Source organism: Mercenaria mercenaria, chromosome 8 (genome assembly GCF_021730395.1).
Source record: "Mercenaria mercenaria strain notata chromosome 8, MADL_Memer_1, whole genome shotgun sequence".
Classification (NCBI taxonomy): Eukaryota; Metazoa; Mollusca; class Bivalvia; order Venerida; family Veneridae; genus Mercenaria; species Mercenaria mercenaria.
In genome coordinates this window covers 5900006-5925876 of record NC_069368.1, presented here as the reverse complement: position 1 = coordinate 5925876, position 25871 = coordinate 5900006, and the positions used below count along the sequence as shown (strand labels likewise).

Genomic DNA, 25871 nt, shown 5'->3' with positions numbered 1-25871 from the left:
TGAATTATCTGTACACTTGCTCACAGGTGGGGTGAAGAAAACATTACTATTTTCATTTTCACAGAATTTGATATAAAATGAAAATGTGGCATTGAGAAATAATGAGCCAAAAATATATAGACATAAAATGAATTAATAACGAGAGCTTAGCAAAGCGGAGCAAAACACGACCGAAGTTTTAGATCAGAGGAAGAGGAAGTAAAATTTAAAGAAAATATCTGAGGTGAAATGTAATGTATGTAATGTATGTAATGTAGCAGTGGGTGGGCTGTTGTTTTTTTCTGTGCGGCAGCGGTCAAGGAATAATAAGGCACAAGAAACTGAACGTGATTTTTGGCGGAGAGGGGGAGGCTTGGGGTAAATGTGTGTGTGTGGGGAGGGAGGGGTACTGAGTAATGTGGACTGTTTCACTCCTCAAATCACTTCGTCACCACCCATCTTTATCCAAGTTTGAAGTCACTACCTTGAATAAATTGGACAAAATACTAAGGTCAGATAGGAACTCAATTACCTTTGACCTGTCGACCAGTTCATGCGCTCTGCACATTCTTCGTTGCCGCCTACCTACATGCAAAGTTCAGTACATTGAATGGTTATAAAGTTATGCTCTGGACACAAAATATGACAAACAGATCTGACCTTGCTGTAGTCTTGACATTTGGCCCATTAACTTAGTTCATGCGCTCTAATACTAAGGAATAAAAGTATAGTGATCATTTTAGTAGGGAGGGGAGAGGGGGTGATATAGATTGCTGCACTCTTAAATAGGTTTGTAGTTGTGCTCTGGACACAAAATAAAAAGCAGTTTGAACACAATTGGTGATCTTTGACCTACATACTAAGTTCATGCGCTGTGCACATCGTTTCATCGCCATCTACCTATATGCCAAGTTTGAAGTCCATGCCTTGAATGGTTATCTGGTGATGCTCTGGACACAAAATGTGACAGTCAGATTTGACATTGCTGTGATCTGAACCTTTGACATGCAGACCTGGTTTATGTACTCTACACATCGTCTCATTACTATCTACTTATAAGCCAAGATTGAGGTCAATACCTTGAATGATTATTAAATAGTGCCCCGTAGGAGGAGGCGCACGGAGACGGCTTTTGCCTGTAACAGCAAAACTAACAGAAACCGGGAAGAAACTATTTGGTCAAGGTTTCGGATATTTCTTAGATTACAGAATTGTCTTTTAATAATTACAAAAAAAATAGCTCCCCATTAATCTAGATAATTTTATAATCAATATCGTCACCAGCACGTATCAGTTTTCATTATAATTTTGTACCACAGCCCTACAGCAATGAAATTAACATCCGTTTTCTTCGTTAAAATAATGGTGGCTGAAACGACTGAACGCTCTACGTGGTATTTTCATTAAACGTAATTAGAGTGTTGCTGATCAAAAATATATTTATGCTTTCTCGTATAACAAAATAGTTTTAAAGGGTTTCGGTGACACCATTCAAAATATAGAAGAAAAATAATTATTTTCGAGAACTATGGTACGCAGTTCATGACTGAAGTGCAGACTGTTTATTTTGTGCTTATTCATTTACAAGGAAAGACATTGAGGCCTAACAGATTGTGGCACTGGGCAACAAAAGTATGTTCAAGCTATATTCTAAAACACGACAACAAACTTTTCATGACTAGAATGTTTGGAATGTGCCTTTACTATCTGTTTGTCCTCACCATGTTGTCTTGATAAACACCAAAGGGTCCTTAAATTCGTATTCGTTTCAAGGATATACAGTAGTAGAAATAAATTTGCTATCTGTTGTAATAAAATTAACAATCTTTTGAGAGGTGTTACACATTGCCCAGTCCACTTTAAAAAGAATTACTAGCCTTATGTTCTTAAATGACCTATAAACCAAAAACAACACCAAGAAAAGTAGGGGTTATGTATCTTCTAAGAGATATTTATTGTCTGACAGGTCAACACTATGGAATATCTTCCAAACTTTGTGCTAAAATGTGGGTATGAACACATGTGTACTAGGGTTTGTATACATTTCTATAAATGCAAAAGATCCCCTTGAAAATACTACTAAAATGTCAAGTTATAGGTTCCACAGTGAAATAAAAATAACAACTGGCTTAAATGAAACATGATAATGCCACTTTAACTGGAAAAAAATGAGGATTTTTTTCTTTCCTCCATTTCTCTACTAAACATTTCTTCAAGTAACTGGCAAAACATAATTATTAACGAATCTGTGAAAATGAAATTTCGATAAATTAAGCCAAATGGTCCATAGGTGAAAAAAAAGTGCGTAACATGTCACTTTAGGGGCACCATAACTTTGCCAGTCAAAAATCCTTGATTATTTTCCCCATGTACTTTATAACTGTCTTCCTTTTCTGTGCACTTAAACGAAACCTTGCAAGCATTGTTATGCGATGGGAAAGAGCTGTTAACATGCGCAAGCAGAACGTACATGGGGCGGACATTTAAAACATCTTTATCAAAAATGGTTTGCGTTTACAAGTTAAAATACGTGGATGAAAAGTAACAACTTGAACCACTTGAGCAAAGTATTTAAGATCCGCCTCTCTACCGGCGATGATGGAACGATACCATATCATAAATATATCTGTATGTACCAGCCTTCACCTAACCTTGAAACTATGATACATTTATAATAAAAAAAAGGCATATCATATAGTTTATTAACCTCTTCTAAACAGGGCATAAGTATTACGTGCGATTTACTGTGTGTGTGCCCGGGGCGTTGTGGGGCGGAGGGGGTGGGGGGTTTAGATTAGATTTGGTGTAAGGAGGATAGCCTTAAGTGGCGGACGCATAATGCATTTGCTCGGAACACATAAATAATTCATCACCAAACAAATAATGTAAATTTCAGTCTAATCTGTAATTTGATAAGAGTCTGTGGTGGTAAATTTAACAAAAATAACCATTTGCATTGTGCATACCAATTTTTAAGGAAAATAAGAAAATAAGAAAATGAAAGAAGATCACTTATGCTTCCTTGAAGCTTAGGGGGTTTATTTTATCGATATGTTTTGATATGGCTTAAAGTACTATTGTTCCTTGATAAACCAAGTTGGTTTCTCTCATTGTTAATGTCAAAAATGATTGATTACAGAGTTTAAACGTCCAGATAAAGGTATCGGGAAGTAATGACTATGTTGGCTGAGTTTATGGTAAAGGTATTTTGTAGTCACCGGCGTTGTCTAGAAGTTAGTCATGTGTGTAAGTCATGCGTATTTCATTTAAGGAAAGTGAAAGCAAAAAATAAGTATATAAATAAATAAAACAACTAGCAATATCATGGCATGGCCAATAACATGGGATATTACATGATCATGCAATATTATAGTCTGTTACAAGATCAAGCGACAGGAGGACCTACTGAGCATGTCACGCGAAAGAGAAGCAATCTATTCAGAATCTATTGCTTTAAAAAGGAATTTTCTTGTAAAGCTTAACATGTCTGGTACTTATTGAAACGGGAACATTCCGGTTGTCATAACGCCAGCTTCCTTGATAGGGTAATGCTTTTCTCGGTGCCGGCAAAAGCAGGATTTCATTGGGATCAACGCAGTAATGCTTGACTCCATGTAAACATTTAACAACTTTATAGTATAATTTCGGTCTCTGTCAATATGTTTATGTTTTAAGTCAGTTCGCAATTAACTATTTTTCCCGCATCTCCAATTTCATTTCCTCTCAAGGTCTTGACGATTCTTTATTCACTATTCAGTTAATGTGGTTCAGAAATTCCAGTGTCCAAGCCGGGAATTGATCCTGACTACCGTCTACCTTCCGTCCGACGACGACACCTCCTTGATAGAAACCCCTGTCTAGAAAGGAACACATTTTCATTCCCAGTCGGATATTTTCTTTTAACATTAATCTCCCAAGAACGATAACCTCTGTTAAACATCCAAATGTTCAGACCCCCACGTGATGTCGCATTACAGTAGTAGCATTTTTTTTTTCGAAAATGTAGGCGAATGCGGAAGAGCCTTCTATAATTAAGAATTTCCTCATTCTTCGGCACAGACATGTCAGTCATAAACATTGTATACACCAATCTTGAGTAACATAAAAACGTGTGCGCAATTTTAAGAAAATCTCTTGTCGCAAATAACTTTACGCTGGTGTAATTACGTGGTTTTAACATATCTTAATCAGTTCGCACCTGATACAAATATACCCTAACACTGATGCATTAAATGTGAATTATCACACGACAGTTGTTTTTTCTTAGATAAGTATTATTTACAAATATGTGAACGTGACATTCCAAATACCAGCAACCGTAACTGTGACAATGTCAAGATATTTCAAGAAATGTACGAGTACGCGAACTGATATGAATCCATTTTTAATTCCCGGCAATACGCGTGTAATGAAAAAGGAACGGAATTTCAAACAAGTTGCTGGCTACATGTAACTTTAAAATGTAGGTTTTACTAGTATATTTTGAACATGCTTGACCTAAATATGTAAAAACCGAAAACGTTCTGAATGTTGCTGTCTCAGACACTTGCTGAAATATTTAATTATTTTTACACGTACACGTACAAGAATAAAATCACAACCACTGAATGATCTGTACACTTGCTCACAGGTGGGGTGAAGAAAACATTACTATTTTCATTTTCACAGAATTTGATATAAAATGAAAATGTGACATTGAGAAATAATGAGAAATAATGAGCCAAAAATATATAGACATAAAATGAATTAATAACGAGAGCTTAGCAAAGCGGAGCAAACCACAACCGCAGTTTTAGATCAAAGGAAGAGGAAGTAAAATTTAAAGAAAATATCTGAGGTGAAATGTAATGTATGTAATGTAGCAGTGGGTGGGCTGTTGTTTTTTTCAGTGCGGCAGCGGTCATGGAATAATAAGGCACAAGAAACTGAAAGTGATTTTTGGCGGCGAGGGGGAGGCTTGGGGTAAATGTGTGTGGGTAAGTAATGTGGACTGTTTCACTCCTCAAATCACTTCGTCACCACCCATCTTTATCCAAGTTTGAAGTCACTACCTTGAATAAATTAGACAAAATACTAAGGTCAGATAGTAGGAACTCAATTACCTTTGACCTGCCGACCAGTTCATGCGCTCTGCACATTCTTCATTGCCGCTTACCTACATGCCAAGTTCAATACATTGAATGGTTATAAAGTTATGCTCTGGACACAAAATATGACAAACAGATCTGACCTTGCTGTAGTCTTGACATTTGGCCCATTAACTTAGTTCATGCGCTGTAATACTAAGGAATAAAAGTATAGTGATCGTTTTAGTAGGGAGGGGAGAGGGGGTGATATAGATTGCTGCGCTCTTAAATTGTTTTGTAGTTGTGCTCTGGACACAAAATAAAAAGCAGTTTGAACTCAATTGGTGATCTTTGACCTACATACTAAGTTCATGCGCTATGCACATCGTTTCATTGCCATCTACCTATATGCCAAGTTTGAAGTCCATGCCTTGAATGGTTATCTGGTGATGCTCTGGACACAGAATGTGACAGTCAGATTTGACATTGCTGTGACCTGAACCTTTGACATGCAGACCTGGTTTATGTACTCTACACATCGTCTTATTACTACCTACCTGCCAAGATTGAGGTCAATATGACCATGAATGGTTATTAAGTAGTGCCCCGTACATGAAATAAGAAGGACGGGCTTGACCTTTGAGCTCCATTTATGACATTGACCTTTGACTTATCGACCTGGTTTTTGTGCTCTTCATATCGTTTCATCGCCATATACCTGCTAGTCAAGTTTAAAGTCAATACCTTGGGTAGTTGTTAAGTTATGCTCCGGACACGAAATATGAGGGTCAAATGTGACCTTTTAGCTCCATTTGTGACCCTGACCTTTGACTTACCGACTTACTTTATTTACTCTGCCAATCCTCTCATCACCATCTACTAAATTGCCAAGTTTAAAGTCAATAACCTGAATGGTTATTGAATTATGCTTCCGGGTCACGAAGTATGACGGACGGACAGACGAACAGACGGATAAACAGTCGCAGGCGCCATTACATAATATGTCCATTTTTTTTCAAAACGGATATATAGAAAATATCAAAACGATGTGGTAAAAGTCTATGTAATTTACGAGTGTTTAAAATTTGCTAGATTTTCCGCGATCGTCGGTTATGTTAGTAACTTAGTACTAGATGCCGCTTTGTTGATCTCAATCTATTAATAAAAGGAATCCATTTTAAAAAAATAGGAAAGAAGAGAACGTGTCTCTTAAAGGTAACCAAAATAAAACAAATTCACCATCCTTTGTACTTGACCATTGACCTAATAATTCCTAAAACAATAGGAGTCATCAGCGTTATAAGCCCAATCATCGTGGTATCAAGTTTGAAGGTTCTATGTCAAATGGTTCTCAAGTTGAGCGGAAATGGCTTTCAAGGTTCTGGCCCATGTGACCTTGACCTTTGACATTAAAAAAACAAACAGGCCATTTGCTTTATAAGCTGAGTAATGATATCAATTTCTAAGGTCCTGGGTTTAGTGGTTCTTAAGTTATTGGGTTGAAACCGTTTTTGAGGTTCAGGCCCCTGTGACATTGACATTTGACATACTGACCCCAAAAACTATAGGAGTCATCCACTTTATAAACACAAAACAACAAACAAAGGAAGTAAGTGTATGCAGTATTCAAGATTCATCGCTTAGATTAAACTGTGCTGGATATGCCGAAAGAACTTTACTGCGTTAGTAACGCGATGAAAAGTTGATGCCTGCAAATAGTACTGATTTATCATTTTAAATATAGACGCCCGTTTTCGGCAAGTGATTAATTCCAGTATATAACGTATAAAACACTGTATTTGTTTTTTTGGTTTACCATAGATACAACATATGCGGCGAATGAAGATTTCGAGCTGACTCCACAAGATGGCTGGTTCAATAATCTTATACATCCAGACTGGGGTGCCATTGGTAAGTAATGCAACAAGGTGACAGATTTTCTCCCTAAACTTTTTAAAAGTTTCATCTTTCTAACAAGATTAACAGGTACAGCAATTTTCTTGTGTGCAATCAGAAGGTCGCGAACCGCGAAATAAAAATGACGCGAAAATTACTCAATCTACGGTAATATGTAAATTTATGCAACTGGTGTAACTTATGGAACACCATCTAAGTCTCAACAGTTCAATTTCGGAAAGAGAATACTCCTTATGCGGGATTCGAACGTCTGACCATGATAGAAAATAATGTTAACCACATGATATTAAGCTACTAAAAGATGAAAACCCAACAAAGCAAACAAACAAGAGTGCTAAACATCTAACCGCTGAATGTCAGTTCGACCGGCTGACCGGCTACAGGCAAGCAGTATCTTGTGCATATGCTTTGTTTCAAATCAGCGGCCATAACCTCCCAGTAAGTCCGATTGTTTCTGTAGCGTGTTTTGGATACTCATGCCAGCTGAAAGTTTGAAATTTGAAAACATAACATTCACTTATATATTTGTACTTTAAAGTTTTAATATGTAAAGTATGCTTGTGCAATACATCCAATTTTACGCATTCCGTTCGGACCAGATTGTTAGTGGTAAAAATGCCCAGAGTTTCTTAAAAAAAAGACAATCGTTTGGAAATTGTATTGACTATTAAGAAAATATTTTACCTGTATGAAGGAAATGCTAAATAAGATGAACTGTGGTTAAGGTCGTTGCTACTAATTTATTTGAGAGGCGTCGCGTTCAAAAGAACCACAGTATACTGTGTTGAAACACGACGCCGCATGGAGTTTTCATAAAAGTCAAAGCCAAAGACACTTAAAGCTTTTCATTTCTTCAAATTAGTTAATATAATATACGGATCTGATGAAATATTAAAAGACAAGACAAGTCTTATTTTCTTTCTAAATAGATGGTCAGTTATTACGGAAGAGTAAAGTGGCGTACAGTGACGGTGTTTACATGCCATCAGGAAAGGACAGACCAAACCCTTTCGAAATAAGCTATGCAGGACATCATGGACCACCGGGACTTGGCTCCATGAGAAATAGGAGTGCATTTATGGTGTTCTTCGGTAAGTTTTATGAAAAAAAAAAAAAAAAAAAACAACAAAAAAAAAAAAACAACAACAAAAAAACAAGCATAAATTTATCTTAGAAAGTAATTGTTAAGTCATTTCCGTTCCAGCGGAAATGGCGTCTAATAGTACATATATATATATACTGCAAAAAGTCATAGAAATTTGAATATTTGGTGTTTTGAATTTTGAGTCTTGATTTTCGACTTTAGAACTGTGATATATATGGGCCAAACATTAACAATATAGTATAGTACATCTGATTTTGTTAACCCTTATCATGCTGGACATGACTGATTCTGCCTTTGCGACCAGTCTAGATCATGATCAGCCTGCACATCCGTGCAGTCTGACCATGATCTGCACTCTTCGCCATTCAGTCAGTATCTTTTGGTGAGCACCCCTTTTAACAGTTAATTAATGGTACTATCCAAATTGAAAGATGGACAAGTTCATTTTAGAATTTTAGCAGGGTAAGGGTTAAACAGCTTGTATAGAAAATGGAATGAATGTAGGAAAATATTGTCTATGTTTTAAATCACAGGCCAGCAGGTTGTAGAAGAGATTCTTGATGCACAAAGACCCGGGTGTCCGAGAGAATTTTTCAACATTCATTTCCCGCCAGACAATAATAGAAAGCCGAACTATGACCCCGATGGTAAAGGAAATATAGAGTTGCCGGTATTTCGCTCACGGTATGATCAACGGACTGGATACTCACCAAACAATCCAAGACAGCAGGTACAGTTAAACATACCTTAACCTACACTGATTGGCATCAAGTATATGCGTCGGTATTTGCAGGTTGTCGGATAAAACAAGTTATCGAAAATAAAAATTTAAAGCATTTTTATTTGAAATGCTCTCTGATTAGTAATGGATATTAAAACAAAACTGGAAACAACATTAACAGTAAACCTGTCCTATTAACCGACATCAATTGCTACTGCATTAAATGGCCAGTAAACACAGGTTGTCGGATGTATCAAGTTAAGAATATTATATAATAATTTAAGCGTTTTGCTTTAAATGCTTTTTAACTGATTCCGTATATTTACCAAAGAATCAATGATTACAAGTAAAGTAATCTGTGCTTGTACCGAGAGAATGAATGTGTTGGCATATATATATATATATATATATATATATATATATATATATATATATATATATATATATATATATATATATATATATATATATATATATATAGGCTGTCCCCTTCTATTCTTAATGCTTATGTAACTAGTAATGGGTATTCATCAAACAGTGTTCATTAAACCCCCCCCCAAAAAAAAACAACAACAACAAAGAAACAACAACAACAACAACAACAAAAGAGCCGAAAGTTGGGGGTGGGTGGGGGTTGGGGGTACAAATATAGAGGCGGGAAATGAAGTCAGAGGTCCTTAACTATAGAATAATAGCACATTTTTTTCCCATCTGCTTTCGCTCAGTGATGCTAATTTGCCTTTAACACTGTCTGAACATTAAATTTCTTGTATTAGTTTAAACGTGTGTAAGGGAGAAAATTGTTACGAATGATATATTGCATTAAAATTGCAAAACGTGATTTTATTACAACTCTTTAAAATCTTAAACAAATAGCGATCAATTGCATTTATATGAACATTCCGCTCACTTCCTTCGAGTGCATTTTAGTGCCAGGTGCGTGTTATTTATTAACTCGAAATATCGGCTTACTAACTATGATGTATGCATGGACGTTGATTCTGGTCAATATCAATATCTTTGCCACCCTTTAGTAGACCTGGACTTGTTTTGTTTCTGTTGGTTTAACGTCGCGCAAACACAAATTTAGGTCATATGGCGGCTTTCCAGTTTTGCTAGAGGAAGACCCAATGTGCCTCTCTTGCAATTATTTCATCACAGGCGGGCACCTGGGTAGAAACACCAACCTTTCGTAAGCCAAACGGAAGGCTTTCTCAGATGAAGAAGTCAACGCCCCAAGTAAAGCTCGAAACCACATCAGCTAGGTGCAAGTGACTTGAACTCTGAGACCTTAACCACTCAGTCACGGAGGGCACTAGGTAGACCTAGAGAGTCATATATAAGATAATCGGTCAGTGGTCGCTCGTTATGATATCACTTTTTAACGCGCTTCAGTCTAGTCTGAGCCCCTTTGACAAGGAAATAGAGAGAAAATCTACACGAACATGTAATACATGTAGGTCCTTAAACCTAGAAGTAGCCATGACAAACTTAGTCATAAACATTTTTTCCTCTGACAGACGGACAGACGTTCCAGTGTAAGATACTAAGTCGAAATAACGAGTTAGTTTGGCAATTAAATGAGAAAACAAACTACTTAGATGTAAAGGAAGTAATTTAAACGAAAATAAACATGCAGGGAAATTATAGATATTGCAGTTGACTTCAGTGCTTGACCCACTTGAACTGGATTACGTGAATCGCCTGCTAGATACTATAATTACAAAATTAAAGTCCCATAGTTAGCCCCATCAATAAATTAATAATTTTGTTTCTGGCCGTAATCGTATCAACATCGCTAAGACGCTCATTGTGTAAAGAGCAATGAAAGCGTCTACAACGATACACGAGACCTCATTTGGATGCCACGAGATTTAACAAGATTTCGCTCTATGTTCTAGTGAGACTTTAAGATCTATTTCGTTTCATAGATCTTTGATCCTACTCAAAGAGAATAAGTGTTACGACCTTCTCCACCTTCATGCAATTGACCTTTGTTTACTAATTATATATTCAAATTAAAATGAAGAGGCTGGCGAAGTTCCTGCTTTTTTTTTAATGGAAAACTTTTTTACTTTAAGTGGATGTGAACATAATTTATACAGGCCAAATTTTAGAAATTACCAAATAGAGACCATTTTTAGTCAATATCTAATCTACAAATTGTGAAATCTTGTCTCAAGAGCTCATGAGTGTGCACTTGTGAATCCTAAACAACTACTCTTAAAATGATATAAATATTTTATACATTTTGAATAAAAACATCAGTTTCCCCTACATTTCCATGGGACTTAAATAGACAAATGGATTTTTTATAGAACAGATACAAGACATGCCCCTTGAAATAAAATTCATATGAGCCATACCGCGAGAAAAACCAATATAGTGCATTTGCGACCAGAATGGATCCAGACCAGCCTGCGCATCCGCGCAGTCAGGTCAGGATCCATGCTGTTCGCTAACGGTTTCTCTAAATGTAATAGGCTTTGAAAGCGAACAGCATGGATCCTGACCAAACTGCGCGGATGCGCAGGCTGGTCTGGATCTATATGCTGGTCGCAAACGCACTATGTTGGTTTTCTCGAGGTGCGGCTCATATGTAGAATAGTTTCAAACTTTTTTTTTTACAAAAACTACTCGAGAATTTAAACCAACCCTTGATTTCCTTCCTTGTTTGACTAACTTAACGGATCAGGCAATGTCAGGTTTTTTGGCATAAAGCAATTTATTTTTTTAACAAAAATATTTGAAGATTTTTATCCAAACCAAAATACGGACCATTTTCAAATTTTTGTAAATTCTCTGTAGTATAAGGTATCTTAATAATGCTGTTGTTTCAATTAAAACAAAGATCTACAAACTAACTAGCAACACATGCACTAAATCATTATGCTCGAAAAATATTTACATCCATACCGTACTGGCTCGAACTTGGGGAGAATGAAATGGCAGACGTAGATATCACGTACGTGTTACCTGTAGCAAGAGCAATTGAAGAACTTGTAAAAACTATTACCACATAATTGTCTTACCAAAAAAAAAATTCTAAGTTGAAACAGTTTGTTATACGCGGGTTGTCTTTCATTGTTCTGAGTCACACTGATTAAATTCCTGACGACCGTATTTTAAGCGATAAAAAACAAGATCACCCGAATGCGATACCTCGCGAAACTTTAAATTGAATGAAAATACGGAATGCGATATAGGTTATACTATGACAATACATAATTATAACCAAACAACAGATCCACACAAGATATAGCGACACTTTTTGCCTAACATATTCAGTCATTTACATACCTGTTTACTGAATATGTTTTTCCAACATACCATACTTTTAAAATAGATCTAGTATACAGACTACATAATTTTCTCAAGTTATTCATATCAAGGGAAAAAGCAGTTTTTCTTCATTAAGAGGGAAGTAACTCCAGCAGGTTGTTTCTACATTGACAATTTTTATTGCCCCTGGCTCCAAACCAGATAAAATTGTGCTAATTTAGAGGCTTAAAATTCTCTTATAAAATGTTTCCAGTATTTATATAAAAAATAACCATGCAGCCAGGGAGCCAGGCTATGTCCGATTTTGTTTATGCTGAAATTGACATTGTAGTTACTATAAATCAAAGAGTAATAAAATATAATTAAACACTTTTGAAAGGACAGTGATGATGCTGTTAAAGTAGTTTAGGAAGTCTCCGGGTAGATTTACGCTGACCCTGAAGAATGTCTAAGCTCAACATATACCTGCTCGAAAGACCACATCTATTAAGAGACCACTTGCATTAAGAGAATAGATCTTCAGTTTCTTTTTGTAATTATGTTGTAACAAGAAACACTTTGTGTTACGAGACATCTGTTTGTCCTTCCATTAGCTGGTTCATTAATGTTAGTTGTACTGTATTTTAGCTTCAAAATTCGCAGCTCATCCGCATTTTTCGTAAAGTCTAATTTGGCCAAGCGGTACCAGTTGAAGGCATTCGTACCAGCACAGTCTCGTGTGAAATTTGACCTTGCAAGAGTTCGGATTGTTGAAACTATAGTTCCTTACTTTTTTTATCACAGCTTAATGAAATAACCCCATTTATCGACGGGACTTTGATGTATGGCGTGGGTAAGGCATGGACGGACGCCATTCGAGAGCTGAGTGAGGAGAAGCCGGGCAGACTGAAGGCACAGGATCCCAGTAGTCCTATTTCACAAAGTTTTCCGGCTGATAATGACATCAAGCTTCCCATGGCGAATCCGGCCCCACCTAGGGAACATGAACTCAAACCTGTTGCGAGATTTTGGCGTATGTACATTAAAAACCTATTTATAAACCGTTTAGTTTTTTTCTATGTTAGATTAATATGGTGCGCAACTCTGTAGAATAATTTTTGTCTCATGTTTGTTATCTCCCCTGTTTACAGTCAAGACAATTCACATCTCTGTAATATTGCAAAGTTTTGCAGTGCTATAAAATTTAGCATGGTCGAGACTACGGTGTAAAGCTTATTTTATCTTATAGAATACATTTGATATGTTAAACGTTTATATCAATGTAAATTTACAAAATGTAAATCACGAAGTCGGGTTCAACGACATAGCTGTGCTCCTTTTTCAGGTCTTGGCAATCCGAGGGGGAACGAAAATCCGTTTCTTCTAGCATTCGGAGTACTTTGGTTCCGATACCATAACTATGTGGCTGACCAGATACATAAGCAACATGGAGGCTTAAATGACGAACAAGTTTTCAACATCGCCAGGAAAAAAGTCATTGCAGTACATCAGGTAAGTGGATACTAGGAAACTGTCTTTCCACACCAAATGTCGTCAATGGACGCAATATAGTTTGCCAAACCAACATGATGACAGCGGACAACCTCAAGTCGGCAGGATAGGCTCTTCCTATGATGTGAAAATCGTTAATATTTTTTTTAAATAGACTGCACGTAAAAATGCATATTTGCTCGCCATCTATTTAAGCACATTTTGCGGCGGAGGAGTTGTGTGTGTGTGTGGGGGGGGGGGGGGGGGGGGTGGAGTGTATAAATGATTAAAATAACAAAGGCTGTAGACTTTGTTACATTGTCTGCATGGTATTAAGTATCAGTTTATTGTACAACAAAATAACAAAACAAAACATAAAAAACACAATGATTCGACGGAGAAGAGAGCCTGGTGATGAAAAAAAATCAACATTTTACATTGTTTATTCAAGCGATTTTAAAGATATAACGTTTAAGTACATTTCAAAATTAATAGCATAACCCCACACAATATATATATTGCAGAAAATCGTGATGTATGACTGGTTACCAAACTGGCTCAGACTGGAGAAGGATGGAACACCATTCAAAATGCCAGCTTATGATAAACCTGATGAAAGGGAAATACTCGAAGAAAAAGATTTTCAGAAATGAGCCGCGCCATGAGAAAACCAAATAGTAGAGTACACATGTAAGTAAGTAAGTACAATTGCATAGATGAAGTAGATGTGGTTAGTAGTATGCAATTCGCCAGTTTAACTGCAAACTGCAAATCGTCGCGTTTTCGACCATTGAACGAACTTATTGGATTCAAACTGTAACTGCAAAATTGTATCGGGCGGAGTTGTCATTTTCTGTTAGAAATACCGAAAAGAAATTTTGTATTCTAAGCAATACCAAGAAGTTCAGAAATGTTCGCATTTGCAAACTAAATTCATACACTGGTCCACCTTTAAGTACAGGTAAATGTAATACAGTCTAAGCCATCTTATCAGCAACCTGTATTAAACAGCCACTTGCCTCAAGCAGCCAGTCATCTCACTTTCATGACTGGTCTTTTGTTCTTATTTCAACTGTCTTAATGAGTCACATGCCTTAAGCAGTCATATTGTGTCGCTCCCTTGGCTGTCTGCTAAATACAGGCTTGACTGTAATCAGCATTTCTGATTACTTGTATTACATGATAGTTGGTGGTAGGATTTTGGCAAACTATGGGCCCGTAATGTACACATTAGGTACAAGGATGACAACTTGACAAAACTGATCAGAACAAACAGGAAAGGCTTTCTATGCATGCTGCTGTGTTTTGGAATATAAATTCTGCCTTTTTATCCGAGGTTTATCTCATAGACACAAAATCATTTTGCAGCTCGGACAGACGTTTATATTTTTCACTCAACTGTGATTATTCTTTACAGACCCTTACAAAGGCTACGATCCAAATGTTCATCCGGGTATTTCGCAAGAGTTTCAGGCGGCGGCGTTCAGGTTTGGGCACACGCTTGTCACACCGGGTACATGGATAAGGTACGTCCAACTTAGTATATTCTCTTTTCTTATTATCATTTTGGAATCAAATTAGTTATAAGTCTATTTCAGTGGAACATAACTTAATTAAGATACGTCTGTTGTTACGATTGGAAACGGATTAACGATTACAATTCTGGACACGATTGAGTCTGCCTTTGCGACCAGTGCAGATCATGATCAGCCTGCACATCCGTGCAGTCTGATCATGATCTGCACTGTTCGCTATTCAGTCAGTATCTTTTAGGTAAGCACCCCTTTAAACAGTTACTGGTACTGTCCAAATTGAAAGATGTACAAGTCCATTATAGAAATGCAGCAGGGTAAGGGTTAATAATCAAACAAATGCACCTCCAGTTTCCCTGTTCATTTAAACAAAATGCATTACTAATAAGTAATACTGACATGTATTTATACCATTTTGCTGTTATTAATGTAAATGACAGGATAGAATTTATGCATTGTCAACATTTACTGACTGTGATTTTGGATTTAATAAATGATACGTCTTTTTCAGGGATAAACAATGCAACTTTAAACTTTTGCCAATCAAAATCCCGGGAGGCAGTGGTAACAGCCATGCTGTTCGTTTATGCAATGCTTATTGGAATCCACAGGTCGAGTATATACATTAATACAATTGATATTTGACCCATGTTTTCAAAGAAAATCAGAGCCAAAATCATTTTTATTACATACCTATATAAATTTTGTCAAACATACAGCTTGTATTTCACAAGTAAATACGAAGAGGAAGAAAAAATCCGTATTGTAGCCTTTGTATCGTATGTTGCGGGACTATTTTCATTTAATATGTATGTTCCACAAAACATCACTTGGTTCTATTCTAACATTGATAAACATTGAAGATTTCGTTCGAGAAGGAAACAACAAACAAAAAAGTGGAGGTATACAAGTGTCATATTATTAAATAACTGTAGTAAAAGTGGAGGTATTCAAGTGTCATAATAACTGTAGCTAGATCGGGGATTTTGTATTTGGCTTTCGTGGAATTTGCCACGGCGGTTTAGCGTCTCGTGCGACCCGACCTTGCAAAATCCACTCGAGCCGAATACAGCATTCCAGATCAAGCTACTATTATAATAACCATATTATAATGTGCCTCACAATTACTTTTAACATGTGTTACTATGATTTTGAAAATATAACTGATTTGTCTTCAGGAATTTCTGAACTCTTCCCCGGAAGCCTTTGAGAACATGTTAATGGGTCTAGCAACCACTAGAGTAGAGAGAGAAGATCATATCGTTGTCCCGGATTTAAGAGGTAAAATTCCTGTTATTTTTACTCGCTGAACTGGCCAATAGCAGGACTAAAGCTCAACGCTGTATGGCGACGCATTAGGTGCGATGGTGGTAACTCGCCTCATACAAAGACAGAACCAAGCCACACCTACCTAAACTCTGACGAGTAAACATTTTTGAAAGCGTCAAAAATTGACATATCTATTATTTTAGTCAAAAGTTTTAGCTAGCTTCACTCTCAAAACTTTACATCAAAGTACTTATGATTCTGAAGTGGTTTGAGCAGACAATAGTAAGATCAAAAGCTATCAACTTTGTCAAATTGCCTTTTCTTGAAAATTTACAAATTCAAAAGATAACATTGTCTCAAATATTCATGCTCAGATATATCTAATGTACGTCAGATTGCACCATTTGAGGTATAGTTGCCAGAATTATTCCAGGGACATGCCCGGGTCCCCACTAGAAATTTCGTCAGGTTTGTAAGCGGTTGCTAAATGTCATAGGTTATCACGGATGTGCAGCATATGCTGCGAAATTGGCATGTCATAAATAATCTTAAATGTAAATAAAAAACAATAAAAGTCTGATTTTGAAAATAATTTTCACTTTGTCATTGAGAGAAACAATTTCAGCCCTTGTCAATTACTTTCAAATAATTTATTTTCAATTAATGAAACTTTAAAAGTAATTTGGAATAGACTTGTTTGTCATAAGCAAAGATCATAAACGGTCAGCACTTGCCTTTGTTGTTAAAAGTAAGGTAAAATATATCTTGTCTATTTCAAAATCTCGTTTTCAGAGCATCTTTTCGGCCCCCTTGAGTTTTCCCGCCGAGATCTTGTTGCTATAAATATCCAGAGAGCACGTGACCATGGACTTCCGGACTACAATTCTGTGAGGGAAGCATATGGCTTGGAACGCAAGGCATCATGGGAAGACATTAATACTTATGTTGTAGATTCTACAGATTTTCCAGACAATGAATCCGAAAGCTTATACAACTACACAAACAATTACTATATGCAAGAGGTAATCTGTCAGATATCGCTAGTTTTTTTATTTACAGATTTTGTTTTAGAGTATCTTGTTGTAACTATTATCCATTTAAGATCTAAATTTAAAGCGGTTTCTTTTAAATTTGGTATATACATGTATTATTTGAATAACTAACACATGATAAAAGTAACTTTTTTCTTGTGTTTGCGAACTGAGACAAGAAAAATGTATAGAAACTGATATAAAGTAAATTATATTCGCAATTTAAACTATGTCATGCTGGACTCGATTGATTCTGCCTTTGCGACCATCATGATCAGACTACACATCCGTGCAGTCTGATCGTGATCTGCACCGTCCGCCATTCAGTCAGTATCTTTTTGTAAGCACCCCTTTTATCAGTTGATGGTTCTGTCCAAATTAAAAGACATTATAGAAGTTCATTATAGAAATTTATCAGGGTAAGGGTAAATCTTTTCAGCCAATTCAAAGAGTAAAACTGTTGTACGGCAACACGTCTGCTCCGGATAACTTAGATTTATTCAGCGGCGGTATCCTGGAAACAACTCCCGACGGCCCCGGCGAATTATTCCGTACAATCATTCTGGACCAGTTTCTTCGTATACGACACGGGGACAGATTCTGGTTTGAAAACAGAGACAATGGGTAAGTAAATGACAATTGAGCCGCGCCATGAGAAAACCAACATAGTGCGTTTGCGACCAGCATGGATCCAGACCAGCCTGCGCATCCGCGCCGTCTAGTCAGGATCCATGCTGTTCGCTTTCAAAGCCTATTGCAATTAGAGACTGCGCGGATGCACAGGCTGGTCTGGATCAATGCTGGTCGCAAACGCACTATGTTGGTTTTCTCATGGTGCAGCTCAAATAGTGGTTGTTTGTTTCGGTGTTTACATCTTATCAAATTTTATTCAAAGTATTATCTTTCTGTTGTGATTCAAGGTACAGAAGGTGTACCGATTATGGAACCATTCACGGGCTTTCACTCATCCATTGGTCCTTTTCAACTCCACAGATATTATAAATTTAGCACAGTATTACAAGTCAAAATGTTAGAGAAATTTCAGTATTTGATTTCTGAAACATGACCTCACATAACCTTGATTTTGGGCACATTTTTCTGCCTTCTTGTATGTAAATGGTGCATTTTCGTCTTGTGCTATAACATTAGAGGAAAATAGAGTCTGAGCCTATTCAAAAGGTTAGAGCCCTGTCTGTGACCACTGGGACTAACACATGCCCTGCAGGAAAATAAAAATCGATCTGAAATGAAAAAATGGTGCTTGTTACGCTTCCCTACATGGTGAAATTATGTATACAAATATATTCCGTTGTTTACCTATTCCATCGAACCTTTAAAGATAATTCCTTTAATTGCAGGTTATTTGATAATGCAACCATCGATGAAATTTGGAACACAACAATTCTTGACATTGTTTTGGCAATTACTAACATCAGTGCCAACGATATCAATGCAAATCCGTTTTTTATCAACGGTTCATGTGAGTAACACTACTTCTGATATTTACCTAATTATGATATAAAAGCTATCCCATAGGTGGATCCAGCGCGTGTCGGGTGTGCATTTAAAGCGTGATCTTGGTCCCTTATTCGCCAACGCTTAGTCTGAAACTTAGAATGTTAAAGTTTCTTTTTTCTCTATGATTGTTAATGTTACATTGAGTGTAATGAAACCTCGCACGAATCTTCAATCTGAAGTTACAAATAGCTCGACAAAATTCAGTTCCTACAAAATGGTTATAAACAAAGTTATGGCTTAGTAAACATACTGCTCTGAAGTCTTAGTTTCAGACTCTAAATGTTGGTGAGAACTTGCACAGAACACGAATATCTAAATGATGGTGAAGGACAACTGCACAGAACACAGATATGTAATCACACCTGCATCGACAAAGGGAATTTGAACTTACACAAAGCATACTACAATGTACCTTTCGACATAATGGAACTTAACTCTAACTTTCAAAGCCCTGGATTCAAAATAATAATAACGGGATAATAAATTACTATAATTCAGGCTCGGCTCCAGGTAATGTGGGTGGAGGGCAAATATCTTGTATTCTTTTATGCAAGCTTGTATAAATTTAAGTCATTCTTATTTGATCACCTTTACAGCCGATCAGTGTTTCCAACCAGAACAGTTACGAGCAGACACCTCGGATCAGCTTGATGGGGTTCCAGTCTTGGAGAAATGCACACCATTGCAACATTATGACTATTTCTCTGGTAGTGAGGCGTCTTTCGCCTTGTCTTTCCTTGCACTCGGGTTGTGCATACCAGGTATAAATCATCTCTGAATATCAGTAAAAAAAGTCTGTGTAAAGCATTACAATACAAGTAAACAGTATAAGAACATTATTAGAGCCGCACCATGAGAAAACCACATAGTGGTTTGCAACAGCATGATCCAGACCACTGCGCATCCGCGCATCTGGTAAGGATCCATGCTGTTCGCTAACAGTTTCTCATTCCAATAGCTTTAAAAGCGAACAGCATGGATCCTGACAACTGCGCGTGCGCAGGCTGTCTGGATCCATGCTGGTCGCAAACCCATTATGTTGGTTTTCTCATGGCACGGCTCATTAAAGCTTTTGTCGTTTCTTCAATATCCTTTTTGACCTGTCAAACGAAAAGCTAACAGAAAAGATTGTCAAAATGGCAGAAATGCGATTGCGTAGGACTCTACCTTCTACCACTTAAGATACTTTATATCTGTGTTTGTGAACATTCCAAGTTGGATCTTATTTCACTGAATTCAGGACAATGCAGTTTATCAAGTCTTTGAAAATCTCTTTTTTTATCAATTTACAGGAACGATTGGCATTATGATACTGATGGCTAAGATGAAAGAAAGGAAGTTAATGGCTGCTCGAAGACAACAGGCTCCGCGCCGGAAAGACGAAGACCCAAATACTTATCTAGGTAAGCTCAAAGATTGATTAAAAAGTGATAAATGTTATGGAAAGTTGTAAAACATTTCGCAGGCATAAATATAGCTTTTGCTGTCTTAATAAATCCTTTGTATTATTACGGACGAAAGGACCGGCGGGGTGGGATGAGAATTCACTTCTTATATTTAGATATACGTTAATAAAGTCGTGGGTCTTAAAGAAAGTTGTTTTTTCAGCTTATCTATGCAGCGGTTGTAAATTTCAAACCTTGCCTTTTATAACCCATGTTGTATAGTTTGTTTTTAAGTAGACTGGGCACATTCAGTGTGTAGTCCATGAGCGCCTGTATATTTTACTCGTGTTTCTTGCCATTAAAATTTGACGTATTGTATTTGTTGTCAGCCGCTTTTTGTAGAAAAAGTAGGAATCTTTTAATGATTGAAAGCTGTAACTGTATTTCAAAATTATTCGCAGCTGTTGAGTGGGTTGGCTTTAAAGATGGCGAGCGAAACATTAAGGTAAAGTTTGACAAAGATCGGAAGAAGATTCACGTGACAGATAGAGGAAAAAGACCACTGCGCATGATCGATTTACGCTTCACGGATAAAGTCAACTTCCGGTTATCAGAAGACAAAGGGTGTACTGTAATATCAGTTCGAGTTCCTGGAGAAATTGACTTGGTTAGTTTTCCAAGAGATTCTCTAGAAATATTCTTATTTTGGTTTCTATACTTGCATTTTCAGGCAACTTGTTCAGCCGTTTTTCTTTTTGTTAAACGTAAATCCTCTCAAAATTAGAGAAACAAGTATTAAGCATGGATTTGTTATTAATGTTTTATTGTGTGTATCTCGGTAAAATATAAATGATGTTTAAAAAAGACATGGACAGCGTTTGAAATGATGGACAAAAAAAAATGAAAAGAGCAGTCGTAATAACTTACCTATGATTTTTGTAACCAAAATTTATAATTTCAGGTATTGAGGTTCGCTGACCAAGTAGCCAGAAGCGAATTTGTAACGGCACTGGAGACGTTTCTAAGAGAGATGCATGTAGAGAGACAAACCCTTAATTTCAAGGAAATTATGATTCTGAAAGATGCCACGACCAAAGAAATAAGGAAGAAATTGCTGGATCAGTTCATCAGGGTTGTTTGCCTCCAGGTTAGCTAATCGATCAAGTTGAACACATCTCCCGATCGGACGTTGAAAAAGGACATTAAATTTTCAATAACCTTTTTCGCTGGGGTGTTATTATTTGTAGTGAAGTCTTAAACAGACACTGCAATTGTTAAATTGTGTATCCGTTTTAGAAATTGGTTTTTTGCTTTTCGATTTTTCAGCAATAGAAAAGCAATGGAAAAGTTCAAAATACATGTAACCGGTAAACGGCTTATGAAAATCTGTTGACAAAACCTCAGAAAATTGTCACTTTTAATCATAAGTGATTAATGGCTTGTTTTTTCTCACATTCTTACCTTTTCCTGAGTTATTATATATGCCGTGAGTAAAACTAGTATATTTTTGTTTTTTTTTTGAGAAAAAACTTACACTTCAGGCTTACAAAAGAGAAGATGCCGAAACGCCGAACTTCGACGCTGATACGGCAAACTCTGTTTCCAAAATCCAGCTCACCAGAACTGAATTTGCTGACGCCCTAGGGCTCAAACCTACCTCCATGTTTGTACGGAACATGTTTCTGATGGTAGACAAAGACAGGAATGGTTTTGTCAGCTTTCAGGAATTTATGGAAGTTTTCACAATACTTGCAAAAGGTATATATATTTCATTTGGATTACAAGGTTACACCTCTTGAACGGGTCACTGTAGAAATTCTTTGTTTTAAAGTGACATGCCTCCAAATGAAATTTATATTTTAGTATTTTCAGATCAGATACATGTTTATTTTAGCTCGATTATGATGAAAGCTACCAACCTCGAGTCCGCGTCCTGGGAAAACCAGTACTATTGTCATATGAGAAGGTGTGGCCGTGACCCCAGTGCGGCTGTAACCCACGACCCCAGGGTTGAGCAGCCGATGCCTTAATTAACCACTAGACCACTTCTTTTCAAGTTCTTGACATAAACTATTGAAAATGACAAACACATTCTACTCAATTTGGTATTTGATCGTTTATGTAAAATGCAACGCTGAAATACCTTATCTGTATATAATTTTAATCGCGTGACTAAAGCTATTGAGACCTTTACCACATAGTTTATAGCTATCTAACACGCAAGGAATCACTTTATTTATTCTCCCTTTTACAAAAGCATTTTCTGAATTTCTGAAAACTGAGGCATGTCACTTTATTGTTGATAAATCTAAACACTTACAGTTCGATTACTAGGTCATACATGTTTACACGTTTTTAAATCAAATTTTCTCTACTTGCAAAATGACCTTTCTACTTTTTGATTATGTTTTGTTTTAGCTTGAGCTCACATTTTCCTTATACAAGACAAATTAAAATATGGAACCCTGAGTTAAGGTTACAGAACGCAATCTTTAATGTTTACAAACATGATGTTTACGAAAACGAACTGTAGCAATGAATGAAATCCTGGTTTTGTCGCACATAAGAAAATATTTACAGTTTCATGAATGAGGCATGATATGGATACTTTGTACCGAAAATGAGGCTAGTTTTGAACCTTCAATATAAGGATCATTAGAAAGGTGACAGAAGACGGTTGAAAAAAGTAACGTTCTTCAAAATTCCTTCATTTTTTATCCCTATTATATACATTAAGTTGTACCTGTTTTGAAGATGACAAGGTAGCAGATATATATAATGTTTGTGTGTAATTTAAGGTGGTGCTGGTGACAAAGCTGAAATGTTATTCCACATGCACGATCTTAGAGGGAAAGGGGAACTTACGCAGGAAGGTTTCACGAAAATGATCAAGTAAGCTAAATTTATGGTCATGTACACGTTATAACGGTCGAAAATTTCCATTCCTTTTCATATTTTCGTATACAATTTTGGCATTGTCTAGAATGAACGAAAAACCAGGTGCTAGCATGAGCTATATTATTTCCAAAGAATGCCGAATCTGCGTGTTAGAATAGGTAATCCCATGGAAATTACCGGCGGCCATTGCTACGGGTCTAACATCATAACTACATCTATTTAATTTTTACCACTTACCTTGCCTTTATCGTAAAAGCAACATCGACTGTTGCCAATACTAGCTGCAGACGACAGATAAAGTAACGACAAAATGTGCCACAGTTATATACATGACTAGAAACAAACATGATAATTGCTTAAGGATTTAATACAGTATTCCTTGAGGGCCAAAATGCCTTCTCTCTAATATTGTTTGTCTGTAAAGCGCGAGATCACGGTGGCGAAGCGCGAAGTTACTTCGCAATTTCGTCATATTGATCTCGCACTTCGCTCTTCGCCGTCGTGACATCATGCTTCGCACATGGCCAGAACAAAATAAGAGGCGATGGTCCCAACGGCACACCGTTATACTATATTTTGACTTATTCTTTACCCTGCTAAATTTCTAAAACGGAATGTTTTTTTTTTTATTCAATTTGGGCAATACCATTTATTATTCGAAGGGTTGTTAACTGTCGTTGACTGAATAGCGACCAGTGCAGACCAAGATCAGCATGCAAGCCAGCAAGCTTTAGTTTAAATAAGCAATGTGATACGTATTTTGGCCAACAGGAAAAGGAATCAAAATTATTTAGTGAACATGAGTACACAGCTGTATTTCAAAATTTCGATGTTTGCTAAACATAATTTATGTATCTTAAAGCAAACCAGAAAGAATTCTGTATTTTAGTAATACGACTAATCTTTTCTTCACAAACAGGTCGATGTTAGATCTCTCTGACTCGAGCCTTGACTCATCAGATGTTGCAACACTAGTATCTACCCTATACCAACAAGCAGGGCTCAGATCCGGGCAGAATATGACATTAGCTGCATTCAAGAAGATATTTGCATCCGAAGAGTACGAACAAACTTTGGAAAACGCAACACTTCAGCTACAAGGTAATGTCGTAAATGATATAAAATCCGTAAAACACGCGCAGGCTGTCATCAAATTAGCGTCTGTCGCCTTTAAAAGATCCAACTTGCTCACTTGTTTTGAAATGTATCTAGGGACTGTAAAAATGTGTTAATTTATTCGTAAAACATTGAATGTTGGAGTGTTCATTTATTGTTGTTAATATATTGTTATAACAAATATAAATTTTAATCATTAGGAGTTTGTTTTTTTTCTCAAAATTACTGCTTTACAAGATAATGCTTATCAGTGTCAGGTGTTTCGAACAAAGAACTACATGTTAAACATTTGAGCCGTGCCATGACAAAACCAACATAGTGGGTTTGCGACCAGCATGGATCCAGACCAGCCTGCGCATCCGCGCAGTCTGGTCAGGATCCATGCTGTTCGCTAACAGTTTCTCTAATTGCAATAGGATCTGAAAGCGACCAGGATGGATCCTGACCAGACTGCGCGGATGCGCAGGCTGGTCTGGATCCATGCTGGTCGCAAACCCACTATGTTGGTTTTCCCATGGCACGGCTCATTTATTATTGGTTCTCTGTTTAACACTTTAGATTATTATGAAAACATAAACTCAGACTCAATGTATACAACATGACATTTTACAGAAAGGATCCTACATTAAAGCGGACAAAAGATACAATTTATGCGTTTATTATCGTTTATTTTTAGCTAATATATATTTTATGTATATTTTTGAAATTTGATAGGAGCAAAGACGCAATGTAAGTAAAATGTGTGGGTGTACGTCATGTAGAACATAGGGTGCTGATATTTCTTAGACCTGTATTGGCAATCGCCAATTTCCATACGAGTATGTATTCTGCATATAAAGGAAAGGCACTAGCTCGTGTGTGGAACGGCCGAAAAATGCCGACATACCATACATAATCACACGGAAATTGCCGATTGTGAATATGGGTCCACCTTAATTAGTACAGTTTTATTTGCTGACTTTGTAACTGCTTTCACTTTAAGCTAATGAGTTACTAACTTCTTCCTTTAAGCTGGTTTGTTGGTAGAAAATTCTTATTATTTTCCTGCACTTATAGAATATTAACATTTAAAAGGTAATCCAGAGGCGCACGTTACGGGGGTACTAGAATTTTTGTAATATTTGATTACAGCACTATGTAACACGATATCTTAGAGTGAACATTTGATTTCGGTTGAACCCTAACTATTACGGAAGTGAAATATATACTAGACTATGTAAAATTTAATTGAATATTTGTGAAATAGCAAGATTTTAAGCAAAATAGCCATTATTACAGCATTTTTAAGAAACGGTAGGTAAGAAAAACTAGCAAATTGGCAGCATTGCAGGAAAGAAGAAGTACCCCTGATGAAAATTAACAATAATTATTGCTGTATCAGAACTATAGATGCTTTTTGGGGTTTGCTTGAAGATTGTGTGTCGACTTTTACTTCATAATGTTTCAACATTTAGCACATGTTGTAAGCGTATTCTTGTTAATGTGTTGCATCAAATGGCGAGAAACAAGTACCTCTTTGCGTGTGTATTAAAGTGACATTATGCGCATCTTACTGCACATAGTGTGTTTTTGGTGAATGTTT

At 36.7% G+C, this 25871-nt stretch overlaps 1 protein-coding gene across 1 annotated transcript in view; it reads left to right on the top strand.

The window, feature by feature from the left end:
* The window catches only part of LOC123565534 (dual oxidase 2-like), a 43860-nt gene that overhangs the window by 8111 nt on the left and 9878 nt on the right, over positions 1–25871 (top strand). Inside the window, exons 2-21 of the mRNA XM_053550317.1 lie at positions 6867–6956; positions 7892–8053; positions 8601–8797; positions 12854–13082; positions 13395–13561; positions 14065–14184; positions 14948–15066; positions 15584–15683; positions 16251–16353; positions 17134–17363; positions 17812–17996; positions 18731–18852; positions 19487–19651; positions 20183–20293; positions 20737–20942; positions 21237–21422; positions 21817–22033; positions 23074–23167; positions 24093–24274; positions 25004–25018. Coding sequence (XP_053406292.1) covers positions 6867–6956; positions 7892–8053; positions 8601–8797; positions 12854–13082; positions 13395–13561; positions 14065–14184; positions 14948–15066; positions 15584–15683; positions 16251–16353; positions 17134–17363; positions 17812–17996; positions 18731–18852; positions 19487–19651; positions 20183–20293; positions 20737–20942; positions 21237–21422; positions 21817–22033; positions 23074–23167; positions 24093–24274; positions 25004–25018 — 3000 coding nt within the window. The remainder of the gene's footprint in view (positions 1–6866; positions 6957–7891; positions 8054–8600; positions 8798–12853; positions 13083–13394; positions 13562–14064; positions 14185–14947; positions 15067–15583; positions 15684–16250; positions 16354–17133; positions 17364–17811; positions 17997–18730; positions 18853–19486; positions 19652–20182; positions 20294–20736; positions 20943–21236; positions 21423–21816; positions 22034–23073; positions 23168–24092; positions 24275–25003; positions 25019–25871) is intronic.